This window comes from Rattus norvegicus, chromosome X (assembly GCF_036323735.1).
Source record: "Rattus norvegicus strain BN/NHsdMcwi chromosome X, GRCr8, whole genome shotgun sequence".
Classification (NCBI taxonomy): domain Eukaryota; kingdom Metazoa; phylum Chordata; class Mammalia; order Rodentia; family Muridae; genus Rattus; species Rattus norvegicus.
Genome location: NC_086039.1, coordinates 155,443,443 through 155,462,150, shown reverse-complemented (window position 1 = coordinate 155,462,150; position 18,708 = coordinate 155,443,443). Strand labels below are relative to the sequence as shown.

Here is an 18,708-nt window from a genome sequence, read left to right as displayed (position 1 = left end):
CATAGTGGAGCATGTGTCTTTTTTATATGTTGGGGCATCTTTTGGGTGTATGCCAAGAGAGGTATAGCTGGGTCCTCAGGTAGTTCAATGTCCAATTTTCTGAGGAACCTCCAGACTGATTTCCAGAATGGTTGTACCAGTCTGCAATCCCACCAACAATGGAGGAGTGTTCCTCTTTCTCCACATCCTCCCCAGCATCTGTTGTCACCTGAGTTTTTGATCTTAGCCATTCTCACTGGTGTGAGGTGAAATCTCAGGGTTGTTTTGATTTGCATTTCCCTTATGACTAAAGATGTTGAACATTTCTTTAGGTGTTTCTCAGCCATTCGGCATTCCTCATCTGTGAATTCTTTGTTCAGCTCTGAACCCCATTTTTTAATAGGGTTATTTGTTTCCCTGCGGTCTAACTTCTTGAGTTCTTTGTATATTTTGGATATAAGGCCTCTATCTGTTGTAGGATTGGTAAAGATCTTTTCCCAATCTGTTGGTTGCCATTTTGTCCTAACCATAGTGTCCTTTGCCTTACAGAAGCTTTGCAGTTTTATGAGATCCAATTTGTCGATTCTTGATCTTAGAGCATAAGCCATTGGTGTTTTGTTCAGGAAATTTTTTCCAGTGCCCATGTGTTCCAGATGCTTCCCTAGTTTTTCTTCTATTAGCTTGAGTGTGTCTGATTTGATGTGGAGGTCCTTGATCCACTTGGACTTAAGCTTTGTACAGGGTGATAAGCATGGATCGATCTGCATTCTTCTACATGTTGACCTCCAGTTGAACCAGCACCATTTGCTAAAAATGCTATCTTTTTTCCATTTGGTGGTTTTGGCTCCTGTGTCAAAAATCAAGTGACCATAGGTGTGTGGGTTCATTTCTGGGTCTTCAGTTCTATTCCATTGGTCTATCTGTCTGTCTCTGTACCAATACCATGCAGTTTTTATCACTATTGCTCTGTAATACTGCTTGAGTTCAGGGATAGTGATTCCCCCTGAAGTCCTTTTATTGTTGAGGATAGCTTTAGCTATCCTGGGTTTTTTGTTATTCCAGATGAATTTGCAAATTGTTCTGTCTAACTCTTTGAAGAATTGGATTGGTATTTTGATGGGGATTGCATTGAATCTGTAGATTGCTTTTGGTAAAATGGCCATTTTTACTATATTAATCCTGCCAATCCATGAGCATGGGAGATCTTTCCATCTTCTGAGGTCTTCTTCAATTTCCTTCTTCAGTGTCTTGAAGTTCTTATTATACAGATCTTCTACTTGCTTGGTTAAAGTCACACCGAGGTACTTTATATTATTTGGGTCTATTATGAAGGGTGTCATTTCCCTAATTTCTTTCTCGGCTTGTTTCTCTTTTGTATAGAGGAAGGCAACCGATTTATTTGAGTTAATTTTATACCCAGCCACTTTGCTGAAGTTGTTTATCAGCTTTAGTAGTTCTCTGGTGGAACTTTTGGGATCACTTAAATATACTATCATATCATCTGCAAATAGTGATATTTTGACTTCTTCTTTTCCGATCTGTATCCCCTTAATCTCCTTTTGTTGTCTGATTGCTCTGGCTAGAACTTCAAGAACTATATTGAATAAGTAGGGAGAGAGTGGGCAGCCTTGTCTAGTCCCTGATTTTAGTGGGATTGCTTCAAGTTTCTCTCCATTTAGTTTAATGTTAGCAACTGGTTTGCTGTATATGGCTTTTAATATGTTCAGGTATGGGCCTTGAATTCCTATTCTTTCCAGGACTTTTATCATGAAGGGGTGTTGAATTTTGTCAAATGCTTTCTCAGCGTCTAATGAAATGATCATGTGGTTTTGTTCTTTCAGTTTGTTTATATAATGGATCACGTTGATGGTTTTCCGTATATTAAACCATCCCTGCATGCCTGGGATGAAGCCTACTTGGTCATGGTGGATGATTGTTTTGATGTGCTCTTGAATTCGGTGTGCCAGAATTTTGTTGAGTATTTTTGCGTCGATATTCATAAGGGAAATTGGTCTGAAGTTCTCTTTCTTTGTTGTGTCTTTGTGTGGTTTAGGTATAAGTGTAATTGTGGCTTCGTAGAAGGTATTCGGTAGTGATCCATCTGTTTCAATTTTGTGGAATAGTTTGGATAATATTGGTATGAGGTCTTCTATGAAAGTTTGATAGAATTCTGCACTAAACCCGTCTGGACCTGGGCTCTTTTTGGTTGGGAGACCTTTAATGACTGCTTCTATTTCCTTAGGAGTTATGGGGTTGTTTAACTGGTTTATCTGTTCCTGATTTAACTTCGATACCTGGTATCTGTCTAGGAAATTGTCCATTTCCTGAAGATTTTCAAGTTTTGCTGAATATAGGTTTTTATAGTAAGATCTGATGATTTTTTGAATTTCCTCTGAATCTGTAGTTATGTCTCCCTTTTCATTTCTGATTTTGTTAATTTGTACGCACTCTCTGTGTCCTCTCGTTAGTCTGGCTAAGGGTTTATCTATCTTGTTGATTTTCTCAAAGAACCAACTTTTCGTTCTGTTGATTCTTTCTATGGTCCTTTTTGTTTCTACTTGGTTGATTTCAGCTCTGAGTTTGATTATTTCCTGCCTTCTACTCCTCCTGGGTGTATTTGCTTCTTTTTGTTCTAGAGCTCTTAGGTGTGCTGTCAAGGCATTGTTTTATTTTCATTGCTTCCCATTCTGTTCTTGTTACTGCAAATGTCAGGATTTCATGCCTTATGCCTAAATAGTATTCCACTATAGAAGTATATACTACTTTATTTATCCACTCATCTATCAAGACATCTAGGTTGGCCCAGTATTGTTTTAGCTTTTATAAATAAATGCCAACAAATGTTAAGTACAAGTTTATGGTACAATATCTCATTTCCTTTGAGTATATACTCAGTAGTAGAATTGATTGATCATATATAATATCTACTTTTGTTTTGGCAGAACCACTATAGATTTTCTTATATCGATTGTATTAATTTATAATCCTACCAACAGTATACAAATAATCCCCTGGCTTTTGCACCATGGATGAGAGGTTTTTTTGTTTGTTTGTTTATTTTGATGATGGTCATTCTAAAGTTAAATGCTACCTAATTATCTTAGTTCTGATTCAAATTTCCCTGATGGTCAATGAAATAAAACATTTTCCTTTTAATTTCTGGCTCGGTGTATGTCTCTTTAGTTATAAAGTCCACATTTTTAGTTCCTTATATACGTTTGGATGTCAGTTCTTTGTTATCAAACATATATTTTCCCATTCTGTAATTGTCTTTTAATTTGTTGTCTTTTCTTTGTTATCTAGTAGTGTATTTTTTGTTTTTGTTGTTTTTACTTTTGTGGCTTGTGGGAGGAATTATTGTAAACTATTGGTAGGATTGTAAATTAATATAATCACTATGGAAAACAATACAGAGTTTCTTTCAAAACAAAGATAGATATTTTAGTTGAACAATCAGTCCTACCTCTATATATTCAAAGGAAATGAGATCTTTGCACCAAAAAACTTGAGTTCTGCATTTATTATATCCTGAAAGTGAATATATCCAATTCTCCAAATATTCTTTTGTCTTGGGAGTATACAACTTATTGGTTATGATTTTCAGACAGATATGATAACTAAATGGTTTTATGAAAATGGGTTTAGGAAAATAAATCCCTTCTCACATACCACAATAACAATATTTGCTAACAAAATGGTCTTTGGAGGGCACATATCATGCCCAACCCCTTTGCTTTATGTGTTTATATGTATATGATGCATAATGGTGACTTACACATGTTTGCTACTTATGATATCACATGATATTTGCCTTCTTATGCATCATATTTGAACATTGATCATTGACAATTCATTTGTGTAAACTGTTAATATTCTCTTTATCCAAGATTGTTACTTGTGCATCTTGAACAGGCATCATGGTCAAGTATTTATGTATTTTATTCTGTGATTTATTATACATTCTGAGCTTTCTTTTCTTTCTTTTTTTTTATTAACTTGAGTATTTCTTATATACATTTCGAGTGTTATTCCCTTTCCCGGTTTCCGGGCAAACATCCCCCTCCACCCTCCCCTTCCTTATGGGTGTTCCCCTCCCAACCCTCCCCCCATTGCCGCCCTCCCACCATAGACTAGTTCACTGGGGGTTCAGTCTTAGCAGGACCCAGGGCTTCCCCTTCCACTGGTGCTCTTACTAGGATATTCATTGCTACCTATGGGGTCAGAGTCCAGGGTCAGTCCATGTATAGTCTTTAGGTAGTGGCTTAGTCCCTGGAAGCTCTGGTAGCTTGGCATTGTTGTACTTTTGGGGTCTCGAGCCCCTTCAAGCTCTTCCAGTTCTTTCTCTGATTCCTTCAATAGGGGACCTATTCTCAGTTCAGTGGTTTGCTGCTGGCATTCGCCTCTGTATTTGCTGTATTCTGGCTGTATCTCTCAGGAGCAATCTACATCCGGCTCCTGTCGGTCTGCACTTCTTTGCTTCATACATCTTGTCTAATTGGGTGGCTGTATATGTATGGGCCACATGTGGGGCAGGCTCTGAATGGGTGTTCCTTCAGTCTCTGTTTTAATCTTTGCCTCTCCCTTCCCTGCCAGGGGTATTCTTTTTCCTCATTTAAAGAAGGAGTGAAGCATTCACATTTTGATCATCCGTCTTGAGTTTCGTTTCTTCTAGGGATCTAGGGTAATTCAACCATTTGGGCTAATAGCCACTTATCAGTGAGTGCATACCATGTATGTCTTTCTGTGATTCGGTTAGCTCACTCAGGATGATATTTTCCAGTTCCAACCATTTGCCTACGAATTTCATAAACTCGTTGTTTTTGATACCTGAGTAATATTCCATTGTGTAGATGTACCACATTTTCTGTATCCATTCCTCTGTTGAAGGGCATCTGGGTTCTTTCCATTTTCTGGCTATTATAAATAAGGCTGCGATGAACATAGAGGAGCACGTGTCTCTTTTATATGTTGAGGCATCTTTTGGGTATATGCCCAAGAGAGGTATAGCTGGATCCTCAGGCAGTTCAATGTCCAATTTTCTGAGGAACCTCCAGACTGATTTCCAGAATGGTTGTACCAGTCTGCAATCCCACCAACAATGGAGGAGTGTTCCTCTTTCTCCACATCCTCGCCAGCATCTGCTGTCCCCTGAGTTTTTGATCTTAGCCATTCTCACTGGTGTGAGGTGAAATCTCAGGGTTGTTTTGATTTGCATTTCCCTTATGACTAAAGATGTTGAACATTTCTTTAGGTGTTTCTCAGCCATTCGGCATTCCTCAGCTGTGAATTCTTTGTTTAGCTCTGAGCCCCATTTTTAATAGGGTTATTTGTTTCCCTGCGGTCTAACTTCTTGAGTTCTTTGTATATTTTGGATATAAGGCCTCTATCTGTTGTAGGATTGGTAAAGATCTTTTCCCAATCTGTTGGTTGCCATTTTGTCCTAACCACAGTGTCCTTTGCCTTACAGAAGCTTTGCAGTTTTATGAGATCCAATTTGTTGATTCTTGATCTTAGAGCATAAGCCATTGGTGTTTTGTTCAGGAAATTTTTTCCAGTGCCCATGTGTTCCAGATGCTTCCCTAGTTTTTCTTCTGTTAGCTTGAGTGTGTCTGATTTGATGTGGAGGTCCTTGATCCACTTGGACTTAAGCTTTGTACAGGGTGATAAGCATGGATCGATCTGCATTCTTCTACATGTTGCCCTCCAGTTGAACCAGCACCATTTGCTGAAAATGCTATCTTTTTTCCATTGGATGGTTTTGGCTCCTTTGTCAAAAATCAAGTGACCATAGGTGTGTGGGTTCATTTCTGGGTCTTCAGTTCTATTCCATTGGTCTATCTGTCTGTCTCTGTACCAATACCATGCAGTTTTTATCACTATTGCTCTGTAATACTGCTTGAGTTCAGGGATAGTGATTCCCCCTGAAGTCCTTTTATTGTTGAGGATAGCTTTAGCTATCCTGGGTTTTTTGTTATTCCAGATGAATTTGCAAATTGTTCAGTCTAACTCTTTGAAGAATTGGATTGGTATTTTGATGGGGATTGCATTGAATCTGTAGATTGCTTTTGGTAAAATGGCCATTTTTACTATATTAATCCTGCCAATCCATGAGCATGGGAGATCTTTCCATCTTCTGAGGTCTTCTTCAATTTCTTTCCTCAGTGTCTTGAAGTTCTTATTGTACAGATCTTTTACTTGCTTGGTTAAAGTCACACCGAGGTACTTTATATTCTTTGGGTCTATTATGAAGGGTGTCGTTTCTCTAATTTCTTTCTCGGCTTGTTTCTCTTTTGTATAGAGGAAGGCAAGTGATTTATTTGAGTTAATTTTATACCCAGCCACTTTGCTGAAGTTGTTTATCAGCTTTAGTAGTTCTCTGGTGGAACTTTTGGGATCACTTAAATATACTATCATGTCATCTCCAAATAGTGATATTTTGACCTCTTCTTTTCCGATCTTTATCCCCTTGATCTCCTTTTGTTGTCTGATTGCTCTGGCTAGAACTTCAAGAACTATATTGAATAAGTAGGGAGAGAGTGGGCAGCCTTGTCAAGTCCCTGATTTTAGTGGGATTGCTTCAAGTTTCTCTCCATTTAGTTTAATGTTAGCAACTGGTTTGCTGTATACGGCTTTTACTATGTTTAGGTATGGGCCTTGAATTCTTATTCTTTCCAGGACTTTTATCATGAAGGGGTGTTGAATTTTGTCAAATGCTTTCTCAGCATCTAATGAAATGATCATGTGGTTCTGTTCTTTCAGTTTGTTTATATAATGGATCACGTTGATGGTTTTCCGTATATTAAACCATCCCTGCATGCCTGGGATGAAGCCTACTTGGTCATGGTGGATGATTGTTTTGATGTGCTCTTGAATTCGGTTTGCCAGAATTTTATTGAGTATTTTTGCGTCAATATTCATAAGGGAAATTGGTCTGAAGTTCTCTTTCTTTGTTGTGTCTTTGTGTGGCTTAGGTATAAGAGTAATTGTGGCTTCGTAGAAGGAATTCGGTAGGGGTCCATCTGTTTCAATTTTGTGGAATAGTTTGGATAATATTGGTATGAGGTCTTCTATGAAGGTTTGATAGAATTCTGCACTAAACCCGTCTGGACCTGGGCTCTTTTTGGTTGGGAGACCTTTAATGACTGCTTCTATTTCCTTAGGAGTTATGGGGTTGTTTAACTGGTTTATCTGTTCCTGATTTAACTTCGATACCTGGTATCTGTCTAGGAAATTGTCCATTTCCTGAAGATTTTCAAATTTTGTTGAATATAGGTTTTTATAGTAAGATCTGATGATTTTTTGAATTTCCTCTGAATCTGTAGTTATGTCTCCCTTTTCATTTCTGATTTTGTTAATTTGTACGCACTCTCTGTGTCCTCTCGTTAGTCTGGCTAAGGGTTTATCTATCTTGTTGATTTTCTCAAAGAACCAACTTTTCGTTCTGTTGATTCTTTCTATGGTCCTTTTTGTTTCTACTTGGTTGATTTCAGCTCTGAGTTTGATCATTTCCTGCCTTCTACTCCTCCTGGGTGTATTTGCTTCTTTTTGTTCTAGAGCTTTTAGGTGTGCTGTCAAGCTGCTGACATATGCTCTTTCCTGTTTCTTTCTGCAGGCACTCAGCGCTATGAGTTTTCCTCTTAGCACAGCTTTCATTGTGTCCCATAAGTTTGGGTATGTTGTACCTTCATTTTCATTAAATTCTAAAAAGTTTTTAATTTCTTTCTTTATTTCTTCCTTGACCAGGTTATCATTGAGTAGAGCATTGTTCAATTTCCACGTATATGTGGGCATTCTTCCCTTATTGTTATTGAAGACCAGTTTTAGGCTGTGGTGGTCCGATAGCACGCATGGGATTATTTCTATCTTTCTGTACCTGTTGAGGCCCGTTTTTTGACCAATTATATGGTCAATTTTGGAGAAAGTACCATGAGGAGCTGAGAAGAAGGTATATCTTTTTGCTTTAGGATAGAATGTTCTGTAAATATCCGTTAAGTCCATTTGGCTCATGACTTCTCTTAGTCTGTCGACATCACTGTGTAATTTCTGTTTCCATGATCTGTCCATTGATGAGAGTGGGGTGTTGAAATCTCCCACTATTATTGTGTGAGGTGCAATGTGTGTTTTGAGCTTTAGTAAGGTTTCTTTTACGTATGCAGGTGCCCTTGTATTTGGGGCATAGATATTTAGGATTGAGAGTTCATCTTGGTGGATTTTTCCTTTGATGAATATGAAGTGTCCTTCCTTATCTTTTTTGATGACTTTTAGTTGAAAATTGATTTTATTTGATATTAGAATGGCTACTCCAGCTTGCTTCTTCTGACCATTTGCTTGGAAAATTGTTTTCCAGCCTTTCACTCTGAGGTAGTGTCTGTCTGTCTTTGTCTCTGAGGTGTGTTTCCTGTAGGCAGCAGAATGCAGGGTCCTCGTTGCGTATCCAGTTTGTTAATCTATGTCTTTTTATTGGGGAGTTGAGGCCATTGATATTGAGAGATATTAAGGAATAGTGATTATTGTTTCCCTTTATATTCATATTTGGATGTGAGGTTATGTTTGTGTGCTTTCATTCTCTTTGTTTTGTTGCCAAGACGATTAGTTTCTTGCTTCTTCTAGGGTATAACTTGCCTCCTTATGTTGTGCTTTACCATTTATTATCCTTTGTAGTGCTGGATTTGTAGAAAGATATTGTGTAAATTTGGTTTTGTCATGGAATATCTTGGTTTCTCCATCAATGTTAATTGAGAGTTTTGCTGGATACAGTAACCTGGGCTGGCATTTGTGTTCTCTTAGTGTCTGTATGACATCAGTCCAGGATCTTCTGGCCTTCATAGTTTCTGGCGAGAAGTCTGGTGTGATTCTGATAGGTCTGCCTTTATATGTTACTTGACCTTTTTCCCTTACTGCTTTTAATATTCTTTCTTTATTTTGTGCGTTTGGTGTTTTGACAATTATGTGACGGGAGGTGGTTTTTTTTCTGGTCCAATCTATTTGGAGTTCTGTAGGCTTCTTGTATGTCTATGGGAATCTCTTTTTTTAGGTTAGGGACGTTTTCTTCTATGATTTTCTTTTCTTTTTTTTTTTTTTTTTTTTTTTTTTTCAGAGCTGGGGACCGAACCCAGGGCCTTGCGCTTGCTAGGCAAGCGCTCTACCACTGAGCTAAATCCCCAACCCCTTCTTCTATGATTTTGTTGAAGATATTTACTGGTCCTTTGAGCTGGGAGTCTTCACTCTCTTCTATACCTATTATCCTTAGCTTTGATCTTCTCATTGAGTCCTGGATTTCCTGTATGTTTTGGACCAGTAGCTTTTTCCGCTTTACATTATCTTTGACAGTTGAGTCAATGATTTCTATGGAATCTTCTGCTCCCGAGATTCTCTCTTCCATACTTGTATTCTGTTGGTGAATCTTGTATCTACAGCTCCTTGTCTCTTCTTTTGGTTTTCTATATCCAGGGTTGTTTCCATGTGTTCTTTCTTGATTGCTTCTATTTCCATTTTTAATTCCTTCAACTGTTTGATTGTGTTTTCCTGGAATTCTTTCAGGGATTTTTGTGTCTCCTCTCTATGGGCTTCTACTTGTTTATTTATGTTTTCCTGGAATTCTTTCAGGGATTTTTGCGATTCTTTCAGGCATTTTTGCGATTCCTCTCTGTAGGCTTCTACTTGTTCTCTAAGGGAGTTCTTCATGTCTTTCTTGAAGTCCTCCAGCATCATTATCAAAAATGATTTTGAAACTAGATCTTGCTTTTCTGGTGTGTTTGGATATTCCATGTTTGTTTTGATGGGAGAATTGGGCTCCGATGGTGTCATGTAGTCTTGGTTTCTGTTGCTTGTGTTCCTGCGCTTGCCTCTCGCCATCAGATTATCTCTAGTGTTACTTTGTTCTGCTATTTCTGACAGTGGCTAGACTGTCCTATAAGCCTGTGTGTCAGGAGTGCTGTAGACCTGTTTTCCTCTCTTTCAGTCAGTTATGGGGACAGTGTTCTGCTTTCGGGCGTGTAGTTTTTCCTCTCTACAGGTCTTCAGTTGTTCCTGTGGGCCTGCGTCTTGAGTTCACCAGGCAGCTTTCTTGCAGCAGAAAATTTGGTCTTACCTGTGGTCCTGAGGCTCAAGTTCGCTCGTGGGGTGCTGCCCACGGGCTCTCTGCAGCGGCAGCAACCAGGAAGACCTGTGCCGCCCCTTCCGGGAGCTTCAGTGCACCAGGGTTCCAGATGGTCTTTGGCTTTTTCCTCTGGCGTCCGAGATGTGTGTGCAGAGAGCAGTCTCTTATGGTTTCCCAGGCTTGTCTGCCTCTCTGAAGGTTCAGCTCTCCCTCCCACGGTATTTGGGTGCAGAGAACTGTTTATCCGGTCTGTTTCCTTCTGGTTCTGGTGGTGTCTCAGGCACAGGGGTCCTGCCGCTCCTGGGCCCTCCCCCACGGGAGCCCAGAGGCCTTATACAGTTTCCTCTTGGGCCAGGGATGTGGGCAGGGGTGAGCAGTGTTGGTGGTCTCTTCTGCTCTGCAGCCTCAGGAGTGCCCACCTGACCAGGCAGTTGGGTCTCTCTCTCCTGAGCTTTATTTTCTATCATCAATGATGTCTGGTTTTGTGGAGTAGCAATCAGATCATATATTATGATTACCTAAGAGCTAGCCTTTGTTATATGATCATAAATAATTAGGGTGTGCTCAGGCCCTCTGAACATTTGAGCATAAACCATGTATGCTGTTTTTGCCCAGCATTGTCTAATAATGTAAGTATATTTTATTTCTTACATGGTATGGTCATTCATATAAAATGGCCAACAACTCTTTTAAAGTTTATGAACCATTAATTGTATGCCAACTATATAAGTTTAACTTAAGAAATAGTGTTTTGTGAAATAAAAAAAAAATTGAATTTACCAGTATCATCCTAAGAGCTAATACCATGATGATTCTCATGTCTGATGTACACATTGGGTCATATCAGAAGTCCATGTAATTCAGCAGTATGATTCTTCATATACCTGTACCATATCCATTAGATAGCCTAGAATAGGACACAATCATTCTCTTGCAAGGCTAGAGTACATTTAAAAGGAGCCTTATTCTTTGGATAGTGGTTGTGCATACTTTTAATCCCAGCACTCCTTAGGCAGAATATTTCTCCAGATGGGATATCTTTGATTGATAGGTCTTTTACTTAAGATTTCCTTAAAATGTTTCATATACTTCTACTGTCTCTGAAAATTAATCTACTAATATGACTTTAAAATATTAGCTTTGGTCTGGAATGCTTCGTGTCTCAAATTAAAATAACAAGCACAATTTGATTGGCTTTTATCTTTTTTCTATTTTTCTTTTTTCTTTTTTTCGGAGCTGGGGACGGAACCCAGGGCCTTGCGCTTGCTAGGCAAGCACTCTACCACTGAGCTAAATCCCCAACCCTGATTGGCTTTTTTCTTAACCTTACATCTTGTATACATTTTTTTATCTTATAGAGTCCATGAAACAATTCTTGCCTTCTGTATATACTTCAAACCACTAATTTTAATCATTGGTATAATTTGATAATTGAAGAATGTCTGTGCTGTGCAGCTAGGCTTATATTTCTCTTATGTTGCTACCCCTTCTTAAAGGAGCTGACCTGTCCTTGAGGGACAGGTCTTTATAGGGTGATGCATTCTTATTCAAGACACATCATAATGTATCACTCAGCATTTTTTCCTACCTTGGGAACTCATTTGTCTACTCAAGGCTTGCTATATTTTGAAAATTTGTTTATCTCTAGTAAGATGGGAAACAATCTTTATAATGTCATAAAGGGACTTTGGATCTTACTATTGTAGTTTTTGCAGTGTTATATAGCTAACTAGACCGAAGTCCTCTGTGATGTGAAAAATCAAAGATGTTGGTCAGAGAAACAGAATGGAGACATGAGAAACTATCTTTACAAACTATTTGTAATTTTTATTGTATTTTATGAGTATTTTGGCTATATGTATGTCTTTGCACTGTGTATGTACCTGGTATGCACAGACACCAGGGGAGGATGGCAGGGACTCTGGAACTCAGCTTTATAGTCAGTTGTGAGCTACCTTGTGGGTACTGAGTGTTGAACATGGGTCCTCTGAAAGAGTAACTTAAGCCCTGGACCATCTCTGCAACTTCACAGCAGCCTATTTTAAGCTCTTATATTACAAGAGGTAACTGAGGCTTAGGGAAGTTCTACAACTCACCCAGTCATGCAGGAAGCCAAGGAAAGTGATGCAGCTGATTACTTTCCTACATGAGATTTGTTCTGCCTTTTGCTAGTCTTGGGAGAATTCTGGTATTTTCAGAAGAAGTGCATATTGGGAATGAATATTTTAACCTTGATTAGGTTGGGAATATCAAATAACTGCGTGAATTCTAGACAGACTAAGTAATTTCAAACCTTTCTAACCCTCTTCCCCCCCTTTGTTTTCTACACTTTTGTTGGTCCTTTTCCCAGTACTGTGAATCTCACAGGTCTCTCCAAGTTGCTGTCTAAGAAGATGATAACCACACAAATGTGGCACTTCTATGTGACCAGAGTTGGACTTCTTCTTCTGATTAGTATTCTACCTGGAACCACTGGCCAAGGGGAGTCAAGACGACAAGAACCTGGGGACTTTGTGAAGCAAGATATTGGAGGGTAAGAAAACTTATTCCTTGGAAAAAATATGTAATGCTCTGAGTGCTTTCCTCCCAATTTTCCCCCCAGAGGTCCTAAAATACCCTGATCACCAGTAATTAGACATTACATTGCATTTGGAAAACAAAACAAAACATCAGATCAAACTGTTACTTTTGAAAGAAAATTTGAGCTTCCTCTTGGATGACTCTTAAGATGATATTGTGTGATTAACATTATCTACTCTCTTTTAGATTTGTAACCTGACCCCTTTTGGGGATCTTGTCTATTTAGCATTTAAACATGATCATTAATCTCTTATCCTAATATCTTCATTATAGAAAATTTCTCAAGTATTTGCCCATCCTCACATCTATATTTCTTGAAGAAATAATATTCTTATTATCTATACATTCCTCTCACCCAGTATTATACCTCTTGATGTCTAAATACTGACTACAGGATTAGAAGGCAACTTCTGTAATTAAGATGGTTAAAGTTAACTCTGTTGGTCAAATGAACAATCATATAATTCTGCTAATCTCTTTTGGAACAAGTAGCAGTATTTAACGGATTTTCCTTCCTTAACTTCTTTCTGTAGTGCAATGAAACATGCATATATAAACATACATAAATATGCCCATAGTATAAATATAATTCTTTCTTTGATTTATCTTTGACACACATCCTGAGTGTTTAGGTTAGGTTCTCTAAAGTACAACATCACTCAATGTCTTTTGAGAAAGTGATTTATTGTCAAAAGAACATTAAGTGGGTAAGGACAGCAACATATAGAAAGGAGGAAATGAAAAGGAACATAGTAACATAAATGTCAGAGCATTACATTTTATTTTCCATTTCTAATTTCTTTTATATCTATATCCAACCTTTTGTTTAACATGCCCTCTTAGGTATTCCACAAACTCCTCAAGCTAAGCCTGTCTAAAGTATCCCCTCTCATCCTTTCCCTAAGAGCAAACATAATAAAACAACCCTTTTCTCTTTTTCATGTTTGAGTCCATAATGCTACCATGTATCCAGTTGTTTAAGCCAGAAAATTATAGTCATCTTTGTCAATTTTCTATCTTTCCTCTCCAAATTGAAGCACTTTACAAATCTGCAATTTTTACCCTCCATGTCTCTTGAATTATTTTATTTTCCTTTACTAGCCCAGTTTTCCTCAATGCTGTTTTCTACTTACTCCAGCAAGAGCTTCTAGTTAGCTTACTGCCTGGAACTTTGCTCTCATTCATCTCTAATCTGTAGCCATTTTCTTCTATAATGCAAGATAAATCATATATTTGAAGAATTTCTTAGTCCTCCTGCTTAAACTTGGTGTTCTTCAGCATTTACTACCTTCTTTTTTTCAGGTTTATTAATTTATGTTTAGTGATATAAAACATGTTTATTTTATTTTAAAATATTTTAGTTTAAATATAATTACATTACTTTGTTTTTCAGCCTCTCCTCAGTCCTCTCATTTCAACTCCTTCCACATCCTTCTTCTCAAATTGATAGAATCTTCTTCCCTAATTACTAGTGTGTTTGTGCCCAAGTATATAAATATAACCTGCTTAGTCTCTTTTATTGTTTATATATGCTTTCACTTTGTGTTGGACAACCAATTAAAGGGTTCATCCCTAGGAAAGGCTAACTCTCCCACTGTCAGCAGTCTTCTGTTGCCTGTAGTTCTTTCTCCAGGAATGTGGCCACTTGACATTCCCCTCTTTCTACATTGTCATGACCATTGATATTCCTATTATAGTCTTTGTTCTAAAAATGCAGCCATTTTTAGAATAAACTGTTTCACATCAGACTTCCCAATATTCTGAATTTTACAATCTTATTGTTCCTCTTTCTTAATGTTCCCTGAGACATACCAAATTCTTATGTCATATGAGTGCTATCACTGCTAGAAATGACTCCTTAGGCCAAGGATACTTTAGTATTGTCATATTGTTTTTATTTGAAACAGTTATTCAAACTGCTTTCATTTGGGTTTTCATTTATTTGTTTTTTACTTTCATTTTATCAGCATGTATTTAAAGGAGTTATTAATGACATTTGCAAACATGTATATATTTTGTTTATCAACTCCATTGCCTTATCCTGCTTCTATATATGTATTCTTACCAGCTCCTTTGCTCTTCACGAATGGAATATCTTTTGCTTTCATATATTTGAAAATCTAGTTTCCACACATAAAAGAAAACAACTAATATTTATCTTTTTGATTCTGAGTTATAGTTATTTTCTACCTTGATATTGCCCCTTTATTATTTTTTTACATTTGACTATTGTCTAATATTCTTAGAATTAGAATATGTTCCATATTATTTTTTGAGGTTGATTATTTGAATGTGGTATGTCTCTTTCTATCTTTTATCAGCATTACACAGTAAGCTCTGGCATTAAGGGATACTGGACCCATGTTCATACAATTTTGGCATATTTGATTACTTGAGTTTGATTTCCCTGGGCTAACATAGGTGTTCTAAATGAGGTAGACATTCCAAATGAATGAACATCACCTCTTCAAGACTTAAAGCTTTTACAGTTTCACTTAGGGAATCAGGTTTTTAAAATGCATTACATATTTTCCTATAATCTTAGAGATTTTGAACAGAATAGTTTATTTTCCTGGTAAATTTTTGTTCTTATAAAGGCATTTATTATATTTCTCCAACAGCTAGCTGCTTTTTATTTTTATCCTTAGTGTTGTCACCTTTCCTGTTTATATTGTTTTCTAACTTCCTGCTCAAACTTAGAAAAACAGATATTCAAACATTTTAGCAATTATGTTCAATAGGAGGAAAAGAAATCCTGAAACAGCACAGTAATGTGTTTGGTTTTAAAGCAAGGCAAAGTGACAGCATATTTCTTGAATTAGAGACCTTTTCCTGTTTATTCTCTTTCAAGTTAAAAATAATTCATGCTTTGTACAAAGGAGACTAGTAAAGACTTGATTCTGGATATTAAATTTGGCATTCTTTACATATTTTAGAAATAAATGAACTAGCTCAACTTAAAATACATGGTGCATATGACAGTTCTCATAGTTAAGAGAGCTATTGTTTGCTTTTGTTTGTTTCCACGTCCTCTTAATTATACATTTAAAGAAATCTATTTGCTGTATTATTTTATGCTTTATTGTATCAAATCTCCCAAGCAGAATATTCTAGCAGCTTTGACAATCAACAATGGCCTATTGAATAATATTTCATTTAAATCAAATGTTAATATCAATGATTCTCATTGTTTGTTGTTTATAAACCAGACTATGGGCAGAAGGCTGTAATACAGAACACTGCCTAATAATTTGTATTTGATCAAATATTCCAGATCATTATACTATAAGGAACTTTGATAAATACTTTGGGAAGACAGTTAATGTTTTCTAATAATACCAGATCCTGGAGCCTCAGTAGGGAAGATGTTGAAAAACCTATGTACAACATCTAATTTAATCTCTCATTTTATACTCAAATTAACTGAGATCAAGAAATAAATTATTTCCTAAGACCTTGTAGCAAGTTAATAGAAAAGTCAGTTTTCTGATACTCTGTTGTGTAACAATTTTTTTCTGAGATAAAAATCTTTAATCTTCGAGGCAAGCTTGTTACAAAATAAACTATCATTAAAAAGGGAGGAATCACTATCCCTGAACTCAAGCAGTATTACAGAGCAATAATGATAAAAACTGCATGGTATTGGTACAGAGACAGACAGATAGACCAATGGAATAGAATTGAAGACCCAGAAATGAACCCACACACATATGGTCACTTGATTTTTGACAAAGGAGCCAAAACCATCAAATGGAAAAAAGATAGCATTTTCAGCAAATGGTGCTGGTTCAACTGGAGGTCAACATGTAGAAGAATGCAGATCGATCCATCCTTATCACCCTGTACAAAGCTTAAGTCCAAGTGGATCAAGGACCTCCACATCAAAGCAGACACACTCAAACTAATAGAAGAAAAACTAGGGAAGCATCTGGAACACATGGGCACTGGAAAAAATTTCCTGAACAAAACACCAATGGCTTACGCTCTAAGATCAAGAATTGACAAATGGGATCTCATAAAACTGCAAAGCTTCTGTAAGGCAAAGGAAAGGACACTGTGGTTAGGACAAAACGGCAACCAACAGATTGGGAAAAGATCTTTACCAATCCTACAACAGATAGAGGCCTTATATCCAAAATATACAAAGAACTCAAGAAGTTAGACCACAGGGAAACAAATAACCCTGTTAAAAAATGGGGCTCAGAGCAGCAAACCACTGAACTGAGAATAGGTCCCCTATTGAAGGAATCAGAGAAAGAACTGGAAGAGCTTGAAGGGGCTCGAGACCCCAAAAGTACAACAATGCCAAGCAATCAGAGCTTCCAGGGACTAAGCCACTACCTAAAGACTATACATGGACTGACCCTGGACTCTGACCCCATAGGTAGCAATGAATATCCTAGTAAGAGCACCAGTGGAAGGGGAAGCCCTGGGTCCTGCTAAGACTGAACCCACAGTGAACTAGTCTATGGGGGGAGGGCGGCAATGGGGGGAGGGTTGGGAGGGGAACACCCATAAGGAAGGGGAGGGGGGAGGGGGATGTTTGCCCGGAAACCGGGAAAGGGAATAACACTCGAAATGTATATAAGAAATACTCAAGTTAATAAAAAAAAAATGGGGCTCAGAGCTAAACAAAGAATTCACAGCTGAGGAATGCCGAATGGCGGAGAAACACCTGAAGAAATGTTCAACATCTTTAGTCATAAGGGAAATGCAAATCAAAACAACCCTGAGATTTCACCTCACACCAGTGAGAATGGCTAAGATCAAAAACTCAGGGGACAACAGATGCTGGCGAGGATGTGGAGAAAGAGGAACACTCCTCCATTGTTGGTGGGATTGCAAACTGGTACAACCATTCTGGAAATCAGTCTGGAGGATCCTCAGAAAATTGGACATTGAACTGCCTGAGGATCCAGCTATACCTCTCTTGGGGATATACCCAAAAGATGCCCCAACATATAAAAAAGACACGTGCTCCACTATGTTCATTGCAGCCTTATTTATAATAGCCAGAAGCTGGAAAGAACCCAGATGCCCTTCAACAGAGGAATGGATACAGAAAATGTGGTACATCTACACAATGGAATATTACTCAGCTATCAAAAACAACGACTTTATGAAATTCGTAGGCAGATGGTTGGAACTGGAAAATATCATCCTGAGTGAGCTAACCCAAACGCAGAAAGACGTAAGTGGCTATTAGCCCAAATGCTTGAATTACCCTAAATGCCTAGAACAAATGAAACTCAAGACAGATGATCAAAATGTGAATGGTTCACTCCTTCTTTAAAAGGGGAACAAGAATACCCTTGGCAGGGAAGAGAGAGGCAAAGATTAAAACAGAGACTGAAGGAACACCCATTCAGAGTCTGCCCCACATGTGGCCCATGCATATACAGCCATCCAATTAGACAAGATGGATGAAGCAAAGAAGTGCAGACCGACAGGAGCCGGATGTAGATCGCTCCTGAGAGACACAGTCAGAATACAGCAAATACAGAGGCGAATGCCAACAGCAAACCACTGAACTGAGAATAGGACCCCCGTTGAAGGAATCAGAGAAAGAACTGGAAGATCTTGAAGGGGCTCGAGACCCCATATGTACAACAATGCTAAGCAACCAGAGCTTCCAGGGACTAAGCCACTACCTAAAGACTATACATGGACTGACCCTGGACTCTGACCTCATAGGTAGCAATGAATATCCTAGTAAGAGCACCAGTGGAAGGGGAAGCCCTGGGTCCTGCTAAGACTGAACCCCCAGTGAACTAGACTGTTGGGGGGAGGGGGACAATGGGGGGAGGGTGGGGAGGGGAACACCGATAAGAAAGGGGAGGGGGGAGGGGGATGTTTGCCCGGAAACTGGGAAAGGGAATAACACTCGAAATGTATATAAGAAATACTCAAGTTAATAAAAAAAAAAAAAGGGAGGCAAAACAAGAGTGTGTTCTGAAGACAGGTGAAACCTTATATCCTTTACAGATGTTCATCAAGGTTAGGAAGTTGAATAATTTAATACCTCAGGACATCCCTGAACCTGACTCGAT

The 18,708-nt window shown here is 38.1% G+C and overlaps 1 protein-coding gene across 2 annotated transcripts in view; it reads left to right on the top strand.

Annotated features, from left to right (window-relative positions):
- The window catches only part of Gabra3 (gamma-aminobutyric acid type A receptor subunit alpha 3), a 241,892-nt gene that overhangs the window by 81,720 nt on the left and 141,464 nt on the right, over window positions 1-18,708 (top strand). For both annotated transcript variants that reach the window (XM_017601916.3, NM_017069.3), the window contains exon 2: window positions 12,429-12,611. In XM_017601916.3, coding sequence (XP_017457405.1) covers window positions 12,472-12,611 — 140 coding nt within the window. In that variant the 5' untranslated portion in view covers window positions 12,429-12,471. The remainder of the gene's footprint in view (window positions 1-12,428; window positions 12,612-18,708) is intronic.